The sequence below is a fragment of the Octopus bimaculoides genome, chromosome 24 (assembly GCF_046866305.1).
Source record: "Octopus bimaculoides isolate indiv1 chromosome 24, ASM4686630v1, whole genome shotgun sequence".
Lineage (NCBI taxonomy): Eukaryota > Metazoa > Mollusca > Cephalopoda > Octopoda > Octopodidae > Octopus > Octopus bimaculoides.
Window position 1 is genome coordinate 21,810,267 of NC_142951.1, and position 15,000 is coordinate 21,825,266.

General features: G+C 39.7%; 3 protein-coding genes across 5 annotated transcripts in view; 2 read left to right on the forward strand and 1 right to left on the reverse strand.

Moving 5' to 3' along the window:
- The window catches only part of LOC106875173 (DNA repair protein XRCC4), a 47,917-nt gene extending 35,666 nt beyond the window's left edge, over positions 1–12,251 (reverse strand). Inside the window, exon 1 of one of the 3 annotated variants that reach the window (XM_014923203.3) lies at positions 12,113–12,251. The gene's annotated coding sequence lies outside the window, so the exon portion shown is untranslated. Of the gene's footprint in view, positions 1–11,243; positions 11,265–12,112 lie in introns of those variants that run through there. The other 2 variants (XM_014923206.3, XM_089341090.1) reach the window with 2 other exon arrangements.
- The window catches only part of LOC106869517 (elongator complex protein 4), a 121,160-nt gene that overhangs the window by 2,493 nt on the left and 103,667 nt on the right, over positions 1–15,000 (forward strand). The gene's annotated exons all lie outside the window — the stretch shown is intronic.
- The window catches only part of LOC106875172 (tyrosine-protein phosphatase non-receptor type 21), a 3,903-nt gene continuing 1,327 nt past the window's right edge, over positions 12,425–15,000 (forward strand). Inside the window, exon 1 of the mRNA XM_014923202.3 lies at positions 12,425–15,000. This exon is cut by the window's right edge and continues 1,327 nt beyond it. Within this exon, the coding sequence (XP_014778688.1) occupies positions 12,583–15,000 (2,418 nt within the window). The 5' untranslated portion in view covers positions 12,425–12,582.

Genomic DNA, 15,000 nt, shown 5'->3' on the forward strand with positions numbered 1-15,000 from the left:
TATAAATTCCATCGCCTAACATGATAGAAATAGTACGTGGTGCGAAAGTAAAGGATGTACATTACTTGAAAACTTAAAAGGGAAGACGTTTCGGTCTCAGTACGGATACTTGATCATAGATGTTGTGTTGAGTCGGGGCTAACATGGTACTTTACACTAATAAATACCTAACAATACTTGGTTTTGTTCTCCAGCTGTAATGGGAAAAAAAATTCAGAATGACTACCAGTAATATACTGACTAAGGTTAAGTATCGACTCGGACTATTGCCGTTACTTTGTAGCCTGTGTGGCCAATAAATCATAGATGACAGAATCAAGCTTTCAGTTGAGCCGTTCTAATTCCTTTAGGTCAACTCTCGACTTCTGTTACAAATGCGGTTGAGAAAAAGCAGGAAGTCACTCAAGCATTATCCTATTGTAATTCGCTTAACCAGTTGAAAATAACAGCCAAATCTCATTCAAATTACACACTACGACCTTAAAAAAAACGACATGAAATACGTCAGATAGTCACGACTGGAATGCTTTTGCTCACGTGTCAGTTTGAGCAGGGCTAACTTGGGGCTAAACAACAACTTGCTCGATATGTTAGAAATCACAGCCGAATATTCCTTAAATTGATCCCCTACTCAGGTGTGTGACGAAAGATTTCCAGACAATGGGCATAGATAAAATAAGAACAATAATAAATGAGTGGAGAACGAATATGTACAGCGTGTTTATTTGGCAAGAAAAGAAAATGACCATCTCGAAATATAACAATAATAATAAAGCTAAACTGAAGATCAAATAAATAGTGAGTGTTTAATTGGCAAAAAAATGACCATCCCCAAGTATAACAATATCTAGATTTTCTCATATTGAAAAGTAAGATTCTTGGGTCATTTTTTAAAAGGCATCCAAGGAGGATTGCTATTCTTCTGGACAGTCCCAAAGTATTGCAACGCTTTATGGGAAAACTAGTTCATATCTGACACAAGATCTTCAGAGCTGGGTGATGTGTTCTTACAGTGTCTGGTAGCTCACGCTAGAAACAAAATACATTCTTCAATTTTTCCTTTTGATTCTCTTCCTGACAGTCCAGTTCTGATGTAGCCCCTTCAGGTTGTCGTTGGATAGTTCTTTGCTCTTCAGCCAAATGATTTATGTCCTGTCCATTCACCTCAAGATCTATAGAACTAGAATAACGTACAGTTTCCTCCTCCAGTACAGGCTCGGGTTAAAACATTTCAAATTCTATTGAATAGACAACACGCCAGAATGCTCTCCAAGAAGAGTTCACACATTTCGAGCTCACCCCATGACTTTCACTATTAAATGCACACCATCTGCAATGGTGAAGGGATTTTTTCCCCCATTTTTTTTTTTTTGTTACATCAATAAAGTTTCTTCAAAGTAAATCCTGTGTATAATTTTTTAAAAAGACACAATCACTTGCTGACCGATGGGCTGTTGCGGAGGAGGAGGCGGCGGTGGCAGGAAATGGAATTTTGTAAAATCCATCTTCTCTGGTAGTTTGGTTCACGAAGCTGGACGGGTGTACAGGAACAAGAAGAGCCTTCATTGAGAGACTTTTCTCTTTGCGGTAGTCATGTACAGTGGGAGCAAACATGAATGAACCACACAGCAAACAAGCTCTTCGTAACTCGGGCCTGTTTTCTTCTTCTTTTTCTTTCTCCAAAAAGGCCTGTTTCACGGTTAAAAATCTGATGAGAACAGACTACTCCCTTTCGTAATTTTATAAAATTCTGCACGATATGTTCCTGCAGCGATTGGGTCTGAACTGCTTTCTTCCTGCCTTGCGACATTGAACATCAGGATGCTTGTTAAATAAATTTGATCCAGCTATTATTGATTTCAAACTTAACTGATTTTCCGTTAATGGTAACAGGAACATCTCTTTCAGGCCGTTCGTAAATAGACATAATTTTTTTTCACAAATGTATGAACCACTTAGCGAATCATTAAGCTAAATTTTTTTTCCTCATCATCCTTTAACGTCCGTTTTCCATGATGGCATAGGTCGGACGGTTTGACCAGAGCGGACAAGCTGGAGAGCTGCACCAGGTTCCAGTCTGATATGGCTTGGTTTCTACTGCTAGATGCCCTTCCTAAAGCCAACACCTTTACAGCGTGCTGGGTGCTTTTGATGTGGCACCAGCACAGGGCTCTTGCAAATCAACACTCTTCATACCAAATCATACTGTTTAAATTACGATGATGATATATATATATATATCTTCATTATCATCCTTTTTAATGTCCATTTTCCATGCTGGCAAGGGTTGGACAGTTTGACCGGAGGTGACAAGTCTGAGAGCTACACCAGGTTCCAGTCTGATTTGGCTTGGTTTCTGCGGTTAGATGCCGTTCCTAAGTTTGTGCTGGGTGCTTTTAATGTGGTACCAGCACGAGTGCTTTTATGTGGTACCCATCCACAATAATATTAGCTTTTGCCATTCCATCTGTGTGTGAGACATAAGAGCCTACGTATGCCTTTCCACACCGTTGCGCTTACACTTATTCTTTTTCTTTGAATTATATAAATTATATTTTTGATCAATTGATGTTTCAAAATTAGTTAACTTCTTCGAAATATGTTGGGGAATATTTTAATTTTAAGAAAAATAAATCTAGCACAACACTAATTTTTCTTTGAAAAATTCTGCTTCTGTTAATGAATGACAATGCATATTCGAAGTTACACATATGATTAACTGAAAGCCATGTGGTTGCTTTTTGTTTATTTCCATTTTCTCTTGATACAAGATAAAAGACTGTGAACAAGGGGAAGTAATTCAGTTTGACTGTGTAGCACCTTGGGCAGGTGTCTTCTACTATATGCCAACCAAAGCGTTGGAGGACAAACACAGACTCAAATTTGTTACTTTAGCTTTTCGTTAATTATTTAATTAATTCTGGAAATCGCTCGTAGTCATGGTAATATTATTCCTTGCTGAAGTAATGGAAAAGCATACGTTAACAAAGACTTTCGTAACCAGAGTCTTCATTTTGTGTGTGTGTATGTGTGTGTGTTTAAAACTGTCTTTCTGAGTTACTTCCCCTCCCTGTATGCTCTGACAATGTCGTCTGTTGGACTTTTGGCGTCTTTCAGATGAAGCAAAGCGATAAATAGATTTTCAAATACTGGAGTTAAAGGAGTTGTTTAGCTCTCTAGACCAGCATACAGTGGGACAAATCTATGATCAATAGCGTTCCAACTTAGACAATCCCGCACTACGCTGTGTCTAGTATGCCCTTTTCTGATTTAAAATAAGTGGTGTGTGTCGTGAAAGGAGTTGTAACAGTTGTGACGTTTTTGTAGGCGAGATTGATGTGGTTAATGTCCAGCTCCGACAGCTTTCAAGAACAAAGTGGACAGAAGTATAGTGCTTATCTGGTCCAAATGCGTGCAATAGTGAACTCAATGACCAATTGTTGTTTAACCCCGAGTCAACACTGTGATCAAGCATATACATTGGTAAAACATTCTTCACCTTACCATCATAAAATCAATGCATCTTTACATTTTTAAAACAGTTAAAAGTATGAAGGTGAGTAGATTTGGCTGTTATTTCTAGCAGGTTGACTTACCACAAAATCACCTATTCCCTACCCACCAAACATGGGGATTTTTAAGGTTGTCTTTTATCTTTTACTTTTATTTGACTGCAGCCATGTTGGGATACTGCCATGAAGGGTTTTAGTCGAACGAATTGACACCCTGGACTTACTATTTTTTTAAAAGCTTGTTACTTGTTTATTGGTCTCTTTTGCCAAACTGCTAAGTTATAGCAACATAAACACACCCACACCAGTTGTCAAGCAGCGTTGGAGGACAAACACAGACTCAAAAACTCTTTCTCTCTCTCTCTCTCACACACATGATGGGCTTCTTTCAGTTTCCATCTACCAAACCCACTCACAAGGCTTTGGTTGGCATATAGTAGAAGACACCTGCCCCAGGTGCTACACAGTCAAACTGAACCTGGGACCATGTGGTAGGGAAGAAGGCTTCTTACCACACAGCCATGCCTGTGTATTTTGAAAACAGTAGTGTTGTATTGATTATAGGTTTACAAATTAGCTACATTAGTTTGTGATGGCAGAAGTGGTTAGACAGTGTCAGTGAAGCTTGAACAGAATTACTATTATTCAAGGTACTTTTGTAGGAAGCATAAATTTATTAGTTTATCTTACAAATAGTAATAGGATCATCATCAGCAGCAGCAGCAATAACAACAACAACACTTTTTACTGAAGGTACAAGGCCTGAAATTTCAGGGTATGGGGATAGTTGACCACATCGACCCAAGTATTCAACTGGTACTTATTTTATCAACCCCGAAAGGATGAAAAGCAAAGTTGACCCTGGCAGAATTTGAACTCAGAATGTAAGGATAGATAAAATGCCACTAAATATTTGCCTGATGTGCTAATGGTTTTGTCAGCTCGCCATCTTGATGATGATGATGAGGGTAATAATAATGATAATCCTTTCTATTATAGGCACGAAGCCTGAAATTTGTGGGGAGGGGGTAAGTTGATTACATCAACGACAGTGCGTAACTGGTACTTATTTAATCAAAAGAATGAAAGGCAAAGTTGACCTCGGTGGAATTTGAACTCAGAACGTAGTGGCTGACGAAATACCACTAAGCATTTCACCCGGTGTGCTAATGATTCTGTCAGCACGCTGCCTTAATAATAATTAATAATAATCATGATTTCAAATTTAGCCACAAAGGCAGCAATTTTGCGGGAGGGGATGAGTCGATTACATCGACCCCAGTGCTTGACTGATACTTATTTTATCAACCTTGAAAGGATGAAAGGCAGAGTTGACCTCGGTGGAATTTGAACTTAGAATGTAAAGATGGACGAAGTGCTGCTAAGCATTTTGCCCAGTGTGCCAATGATTCTGCCAGCTCACCACCTTAATAATACTGATAATAATAATAATAATAATAATAATAATAATAGTGAAAATAATAATTCTTTCTAATTTTGGCACAAGACCAGCAATGTCAAGAGGAAAGGATTAATTGATTACATCAACCCTAGTACTCAGTTGACATTTATTTTATCAACCCTGGAAGGATGCAAAGTAAAGTCAGCCTTGGTGGAATTTGAACTCAGAACTGAAAAGCACCGAAAGGACACACTGCTAAGCATTGTGTTGAACATGGTAACAATTCTGCCGGCTTGCTGCCTTCAGAAAAAAAATATATATATGAATAAATAACAATGAACAGAAAGAAAAAAAAATGAAAATAGTAATAGTGAATGTTAAGAGATGAATAAAAGAACTACAATAAGATTAAGAAAGTGGAGATAATTGCTGAAGTGATGAAAGTGGGGGGAAAATAATTGACAAAGAAATGCAGGGTTAATATACTTTGTTGATATGCTAAGTTATCAAGTAAAACCCTACTTGGGACCATGGATTAGATAGCAGTAATTACTGGTGGGTGAGGACCACTTCGTAAAGAAGCGCCGATCTCTAACTGTGGAGGAAACCTGTGGAAGAGGTAGACCCAGGAAGACATGGGATGAGGTGGTGAAGCATGATTTTCAGATGTTGAGTCTCATGGAGGCAGTGACAAGTGATTAAGAACTTTGGCAATTTGCTGTGCTTGAGAAGACATGTCAAGCCAAGTGAAATTATAGTCGTGGCCAGTGGTTGGCATTAGGAAAAGCATCCAGCCATAGAAACCCTGCCAAATCAGACAGGAGCCTGGTAGAGCTAGCAGGCTTAAAAGTCCCAGTCAAACCGTCTAACCCATGCCAGCATGGAAAACAGATGCTAAATGATGATGATGATGATGTTGATATGGCAAAAATTGATCATCAGACTAACATCTCAGTGTTATCTTGTTCGTTCAAGTGTGTATACACCATAATGGTCACTTGGCGTCATTTTCAGTGAACTAGAGAAGAAAACATTGAGGGACATTGAGTGATCCCTGTCAATAACAATTGTATTGATAACCAACAACCACTTTACTGGGTACTTTTTTGCAGTACCCTCACTAATGAGGTCATCTAACTTGTGAGACTGAAAAACCCCTCTTAACTAAGTGGGAGCATAGTAGAGAGGCTGAGTGCTTTATGCAAGGTCTTTGAGAGATTGAAGGTTAGTGTGAAGAGTAAGAACAGGTTTACTGTATGTGGAGGAATGGATACTGTGTATTTTATATGGCTGGATAGGGGTAGGTTAGGGTAGGGTTCAAACGGAGGAAAATATGATGATGACAAGGTGCTAGAATGCACCTTCATGGTAATATGTCTGAGAGATGTATACAAGGGAGCATGGATATAGAAGAACAATCCTTTAGCATTTAAACTGGCCTAAATATTCTACTTGTTTTATGTTCATATTGGCCAGAACCAGCCTTCTACACTTACCTTGCAATGTCATTCTAAAAATAAGCAATTACATCATCAAAATCTCAAAGCTGTGAGGTAATGTAGGATTGATTTAAAATAATGTGAATAAACATTACATTTGAGAGAGTAATCTGAATGCTAAAGGGACAAGAAAAGGTGGTTGGGTAATGTATATAAGGGATGAATGAGATGAGCACAGAGGATGTTGAACAGGGATGGGGAGGTCGGCATGAGTTGATGACTAGCAGTAGAGAGATGGCAGTATGGCATATAATGAGGTTCTGCTTTAATTTCTTATACCAGTAGATAGGAGAGTGATGGAGGGATGGGTGCATAGGGTGGTGGTGGTGGTGGGGTGTGGAGTTGGAGGTTGCAAGTGGGGGAAAGTGAGAAACGAATTCCAACAAGAGTGGGAGGGAGGCATTGATGGTAAGAATGAGGAGTGCATATCAATAAGAAGTAGCTTAGGAGAAGGGTGGGTCTAGTTGTCTGGGAAAGGTACTCAGTTGTGCGCTAGGCTTTGAAAACAGTCATAATATGCTAGTAGGGCTGAGTGAGTCTTCTTGAGTACTACGTATCACTAATCATCACAGTCCTTTGTCATATCTTCCATGAGGCTCAGTAACCTGAGCTCAGCCTGCACCCTCTCAGCCCATGTCTCTCTTTTCCATAGGTTCTATCGACTGTGAGTGTTCAGTAATTCTATACACAACTGTTCTCATTCATATGCATCATATGTCCAAACTAGTGCAGTTGTCTCTTTTGCACACTGCATCTGATTCGTCTTACTCTGTACAGTGATTGGCGTTAGGAAGGGCATCCAGCTGTAGAAACCAAGCCAAATCAGACTGGAACCTGGTGCAGCTCTTCTACTTGCCAGCTCTGGGTAACCGTCCAACCCATGCCAGCATAGAAAACAGACATTAAAGGATGATGATGATGTGCATTTGTTTTGTTTCTTTTACGTTTTTTCCATGCTAGCAGGGGTTAAGCTAATATTGTATTAAGGCATTGTTTTACAACTGTTTTTCAAGTAAAGGCTATTTCATTCCATTGTTCTTTGAAGGAACAAAGCCAGCATATGACCCATTGGAAGAGGGTCCATAGCTGAAGGACTTTTCTGACGTGCAGATGTAAACAAACACACATATGTACATGCATTCACACACAGTGTAGTTGCATAGTTAAGAAGCTCACTGCCGAACCATGTGGTCTTAGGATCAGTCCTATTGCATTGCACTTTGGGCGAACGTCCTCTACAATGGCCCTGGCACAACCAAAACTTTGTGAGTGGATTTGGTAGATAGAAACTAAAAAGGCTGGTTGTCTGCATATGTGTGTGAAAGCATGTGGCTTAGTGATTAGGGTATTTGGCATATGATCATAAGGTTGTGAGTTCAATACCAGGTGGTGCATTGTGTTCTTGAGCAAGATACTTTATTTCTTGTTGCTCCAGTCTACTCAGCTGGTAAAAATGAGTGGTACCTGTATTTCAAAGGGCCAGCCTTGTCACATTCTGTGTCACGCTGAATCTCCATGAGAACTACATTAAAGAGTAAAGAGTACACATGTCTGTGGAATGCTCAGCCACTTGCGCATTAATTTCATGAGCAGGCTGTTCTGTTGATCAGGTCAATTGGAAGCCTTGTCATTGTAACTGACAGAGTCCCAGTTATGTGTGTGTGTGTGTGTGTGTGTGTGTGTGTGTGCCCCTGTCCTTGTCTTGGCATTGCATGATAATTGTGAGTGAGTGTCGTTTTCATAGAAGCAGGGTCATCATCGTTGTTGTCATTTAACGTCTGTTTTCCATGCCTGCATAAGTTGGACAGTTTGACGGAAGCTGGCCAGCTTGACAGAGCTGTCCATACTCCATGTCTGTTTTGGCATGGCTTCTATAGCTGGATGCCCTTCCTAATGCCAACCACTTTACAAAGTGTACTAAGTGCTTTTACATAGCACCAGTATGGGTGCTTTTTATATAGCACCAGCACTTACAATCCTGCAGTATTAATGATGCTCAAGTGGAGAGGGATGTAAGGGACAATCATGATTTTACTTAGTTTGACGTGTCTTTTCAAGCACAGCAAACTGCCAGGAGTCTTGGTCCCCTGTTTTCCTCTCTGTGAATCCCAGTGTTTGTAGATCCTTTCTCACCACTTCGATATTCTGTGGAAACATGCCTGGCCATGAGAAGATATTACCTTGCTTGGAAACTGATGAGGATTGATGACAGGAAGAGTATATGGATGTTGAAGATTTGCTGCAGTGAATTCCATCAAACCGATGCAAGCATGGAAAAGTGGGTCTTAAAATGATAGTGTTGGTATATTCATTTGTTTCAGTTTTATGTTTTTTCATGTTTAGATGGGTTGGCCTGCCAGATCTTTACCCTTTGAATGGCAGTAATTTTATTCAGCTGAATACACGTCATTGATTGGTTGAAATTACCAAAATACGACTACTTTGACACGAAATAATTTTGAAAATATAAACTTTTCTCAACAACACTAAGAGTAAAAGATGTTTTATATGACACATTCTACCAGTGTCCGAAGTTTGAAAGTGTTTAGTTACAAAAAATTAATTTTTTGATTAAAATTACTGCCGTTCAAAGGGTAAAGATCCTAATGCCTAATGGAAAACTACCTTCAAGGTTTTTAGTAGTGCAGCCCACCTGATAAAAAGCTTGCCCATGCCTTGGTTTTTATTTTTTTACTTGTTTCAGTCATTTGACTGCGGCCATGCTGGAGTACTGCTTTAAAGGGTTTTTTAGTCGAAGAAATTGACCCCAGGACTTATTCTTTGTAAGCCTAGTACTTATTCTATCAGTCTCTTTTGCCGAACTATATTACAGGGACATAAACACACCAACATCAGTTGTCAAACGATGGTGGGGGGACAAACGACACACACACACATACACACATATATATATATACATACATACATATACATGGTGGGCTTCTTTCAGTTTCAGTCTACCAAATCCACTCACAAGGCTTTGGTGAGGCAAGGCTATAGTAGAAGACACTTGTCCAAGGTGCCATGCAGTGGGACTGAACCTGGAACTATGTGGTTAGGAAGCAAGCTTCTCACCACACAGCCATTCTGCGCATTTAACTAATATAATATTGAGACGTTTTACAGCTGTTTAAAAAAAAAAATAAATGAATAAAATGTTTTATTTCTTACGTCTTGGAAGGCAGAAAGCAGATGACAGAGGAAATGATTGTCATTGCCTGCAGCTGAACAAATACGCGCGTGCACACACACAGTGTGGTATATATTTATATATCTTTTATTTTTTTTACTTGTTTCAGTCATTGGACAGCGGCCATGCTTGGGCACCACCTTGAAGGGTTTTTTAGCTAACCGAATCGAATCCAGTACTTTTTTTAAAAACTTGGTACTTCAAATCGCCAAGTCACGGGGGCATAAACAAACTAACACAAGTTGTCAAGCGGTGGTGAGAGACAGACACAAAGATACACACATAGATATATATATAAATGTATATATACGGCAGGCTTCTTTCAGTTTCCGTCTGCCGAATAGAGCTCTGGTCGGTCTTGGGTAGGGGTTATAATAGAAGACACTTTCCCAAGGTGCCACGCAGTGGGACTGAACCCGGATCCATGTAGTTGGGAAGCAAATCTTTTATCACACATCCAATTTTTATACACACACACCGTTATACATGCATGCATACATATTCATACATATAAAACATTCCACGTACGCGCTTTTTATGACCTGGAAAATCTTGGCTATCGATATAAGATCTGGCTCCTGCTGACTAAATACATATCTTTACTCTCTGCTAGCATTCTTCTTATTTTCTAACCTCTTGTATGTATGCGAGTGTGTTTACAACACCTTTCTTTAAATACATATTTACATACATAATACAAAAGGGATGTAACTCAATAGGCGAACTCTTCCATTCCATAAATAGTTGAGATGATATAAATGAAAGAAATCCCCCCCCCCTCGAAGACAATGCCCTAGCAAACGAGAGCCCAATGAATGAAAGCAGTAAAATATTATAAGCAATGTAGTTATGTATGTGATATGCAACGTCAATTAAAGCGTTAGCCTTAGTGTTTACCAAGGGTCCCGTTGTCTGATATTCACCGCCTTCCGCATTCATGGAGTTTTGTGATATTAATCGTAATATCAGCAGCGATTAAACAAACGTCAACTTAATATATAAAGTTCTCGTTTTATATTGTATAACTTATATTTATTGTGATACATAACGATGCTGTAATAATTACTCTAACGAATTTTATCTATGCCAGCGATAGTATAAACGTTAACAGATATATATATCGATAGATAGATAGATATTGTGCCTGTGTTACAATAGTAAATGTTATAAAAACTTTAGTTCTTCCCCTGTCGGTCAAAAATAAAGTGAGTTTGAAATATTTCTACAATTGCGTTGTAAAACTAAATGTCTTGCGCTACGATTTATTTTTAGCATTGTACTTGACGTTTTGAGTTCAAATGCTGGCGAAGTCAACTTAACCTTTTTCATCTTTCATCCTCCTGTGGTCGATCTAATCGACTATATCCTTGAAACCTAAAATCTATCTCTTGTAGTAATTATTATTATTGGCGAGCTGGCAGAATCGTCGGCACGACGGACAAAATGCTCAACAGCATTTCGTCCGGGTCTTGAACGTTCTGAGTTCAAATTCCGCCTAGATCTGCCTTTCATCCTTTTCGGGGTCGATAAAATAAGTATCAGTCAAATATTAGGTCGATGTAATCTACTGGTCCCTCTCTCCAAACTTTTCAGGCCTTGTACCTAAAGTAGAAAGGATTATTATCATTAAATCGACATACCCTTCCTCTGAACTTGCCGGCTTGGTGCCAAAATTTGAAACCACCATTATTATTATGACAACTAGATTCTCTGTGTATGCCTGCTGTTTTTGTAATCGGTCCCTGTATTATTCCTTTGTGGCAAAAAGATGGACAAAAACAATCATTATAACTCAAATTTTAAAATAGTAACGAATGACACGTGTTCAGATTCGAACCCTGGAAGGCAAATTTAGAAAACGATGATGAAAAAAGATGGAAATCAAAATTATGTAGTAACCCTTGATGTGTTTTCTTTGCGGTATATTTCTTAAAGCTTATACATAAACATATAATAAGTTATATTTTGAACACTTTGTTAGTTTTGTATATAACGTAATGTACGTTGTAGTATAAAACTAGGACTTAGTTGTGTTTTTAATATTTCACACACTCATATGATGCGCGCGTGTGTGTGTGTGTGTGTGTATATATATATATATGTAGCTTGCCCTGGATACTGTTTGCTCCGTATCTGTTGGTTAACTTTCGATACCATTGTTCTGTCGTCTTTAAAATTTTGTTCTTTGTTTAAATAAAACAATTATTAAAGTGGGGAGTGTATGGAGAGACAAAGGGGAGAGAGAGAGGGAGGCACACGCCACACAACGCGAGGTATGTATGTATACCCACCCTTACAACAGTCTGTGACATTATAAGGTGGGAAGGAAGGCTGAGGGAAGCGGCTGATGGTGAGGAGAGGACTTTGCCAGGTCTGTGATACAATAACAGGAAGTAGAAAGGAAAAAAAAGAAGCTGTGCTAAGCAAATTAGAATAGGAGGATAAGGTAGTTGTTTGTGGAGGATGAAGTTGGCGTAGTTGGCGAAGAAAAATAATTTGTCAGATTTACCTCCCCTTGATTTGTAAACCTCACTTCTGTAAATTCTGTATTAATAAAGCACTGCCTTCTTCACTCTGTTTCTCCTGTGTAGGTCATTAGATTGGTCTCGGAACACTACTATTACCAGTAATTGATCTATCAAGACATTCGAATGACCGAAAGGCCTATCAAAGAGTTCTTATTTTTAGTTCGTCATTTAGTTTAGATTACTTTTTCACCTAATTACTTTGCTGTCGTCGTCAGCCTTTCTGCTGGCCATGGTGCTTGTATTTCCGCCGACCACGCTCGGCAATGTTCGGGTTACCTCGGAAATACATTGTCAACACAAAGATGGAAGCCGAACATGGTATGTAGTGAAGGCTGACCTTATCTCTTCATCTCTTCATTCTTGAAATACTAAAGCAACCAGCCACGCCGACCTCTAACTAAGCGATTATTAACGTTTGTTAGATGAGTGAGGGAAAGTCTACAGTGCAAAAATGCCGTTTAATTTCAAGTTAAAACGTACGAAACGTTATGAAGTATCGTCGAAGTACGAGTTTGTTGTTGGGGTGCACATGCTAGACAACTCCTACTTGGAATGTTCACTGAAAGCTGACAGTACCGGACACGATTGTCTCGGAACTATTGCCCATATGTTAAAACTGGAGGAGTTCGAATACTTTGGATTTCGTTACGTGACCAAAAAACTCCAATTCCACTGGATTAACTTGGACAAAGCACTAAAGAAGCAGCTGGACAAACACGCTCACATTCCACGTCTCTACTTTGGTGTGATGTTTTACATATCGACTGCCCACAGGATTGACGATAACCGAGCTCGCTACAATTATTTCCTACAACTGAAATCCGATGTGTTAGACAGTCGAATCTCATGTTCCAGCGAACAGGCCATCAGGCTGGCAGCCTACTACCTCCAGGCCGAATTGGGACACCATGATTCGGAACAGCACACAGTCGAGATGTTTAGAGACGTGCAAATTCTTCCCAAACATATGACAAAGGACGATAGTATTACGACCGATCTGCTGCAAGATGTACTCTTTCTCCACAATAGTTTGATCGGGTTACATCCTATGGTCGCTGTCATACATTATATTAAACTGGCTCAAACCCTCGACGGATACGGTATGGAATACTACACTGCTAAGGATGATTCTGGTAAGGAATTATATTTAGGAACTTCCAACAACGGTATTTTCGCTCGTTATCTTAATGGTCAGCAAGCTTTATCTTTTCGTTGGTCTGTTGTTGCTCATATTGGCCAAAATAAAAAATGTGTTATTATCGATACCCAAAAGACTTCAATACAATATTATTTAGAAGACACAGAAATGGCTAAATATTTTCAACAAATTGCATGTCTTTTACAGAAATTTTATAAATCATTCAAACCAAATAGCTGCAGTTTAACAGATTTAAGTGACATGGGTTCTATAAGTTCTGCTCAAGATTTCCAAGTGGCCCCCACTAACCTTCCGTTAGATTCAGTCGATCCTGCTGACCCAAACACTGCTTTATATTCTCACAGTCCAAACTATGCGATGGATATGCAGCCCGGTGTGACGAAAGAGAATTTCTGTAATACGCAACCGGGTGTTGACAGCTTCGCCCCTGACGTTGTTGCACAGCACTACGTGAACCAAACGTCAGATCCATCCCAAGTCGCTAACAATGTGTCATATCCTACACAAATCTCCGCTCCGGCGCATGTATCTCAACAACAGGACCTCACCTACCGCCAAGCCATGCTTCCGGCTTATCGCCCTAGTCCCGACTATAATCAACTAATGCGTCAACGCATTGACAATTCGCTACAGATCAACACTTCCTCCTCCTCCCAACAGTCTCAGCCAGTTTACACAACAGCAATTACAACACCAGTTGTTCTACCACAGCAAGTAGTGACTACTTTAACCAGTTACACAGACAACATCCCTCACTATGCCAACATCATACAACAGGACTCAAGATACGTAGATTATCAATCAAATTCTTGGTATAACAATTTCATAGTGAAGCCGACACACAGTTCACCCGAGCTGAACACAGTTGCCACACAAGGAATGCCAGGTCGGGATTACATAGCTGAAGACTTCATGCATGATAAAGTGTACTACAAACCGCCTCCTCCTCCACCATCTCCACCACCACCATATCCTCGCGTGAGCAGCAGCACACCAGACCTAGCTGCACAGACTGTCCAAATGAACATCAATTACAGCCCAGACTTAGTCTCACGAAAGAACCTCGGTCCCATCTCTTTCGCTGTCCAATCGAAACTTGACAAAAGTTTGGAGAATCTTGCAGCGGCAGTCAATGAAGTGAGTGTCTCTGATGCTGACAGTTTGTGTAGTTGTAATTCAAACCAGACCGGCTGCAGCACCAAAGACACAGACAAAGACTTTGAAGACCAGCAAATACCAAGTGAAATTGAAAAAAACAACATCCACGTCCGTTACATTGCTCCAGAAGAGGCTCCCCCTCCTTCTAAATCTAAAGAAGTTGCCACGCTTCGAGAAAGTTTCAGGAGAATGATGATTGCACGTTCTAGTCCAGCTTGTCTTGGTCGCTTTAAAGAAAAAGCAAAAAAAAGTAGGCAAGACCAAATACGCGAAGATGATGACGATGATGTCATTGATGATGATGATGATGTTATTACCAATGTCAAAAATGATGAAAGATGTGAAAGTGCTTCGAGTAATTCATCTTCATTGCTGCAACAGAACAAGGACTCCGACGGGGAAGCTGCTGTAGTTGTACCTGCAGGTCAGGCTGTAGCAGAGAGTGTTCAAACTAACAAAACTGAACTAACGACTGATCGAGGGACGGAGCTTCAAAACAACGAAAACCATGATGATGATGTGATGAAACATCAGAACATTGGCCCTTTAAAA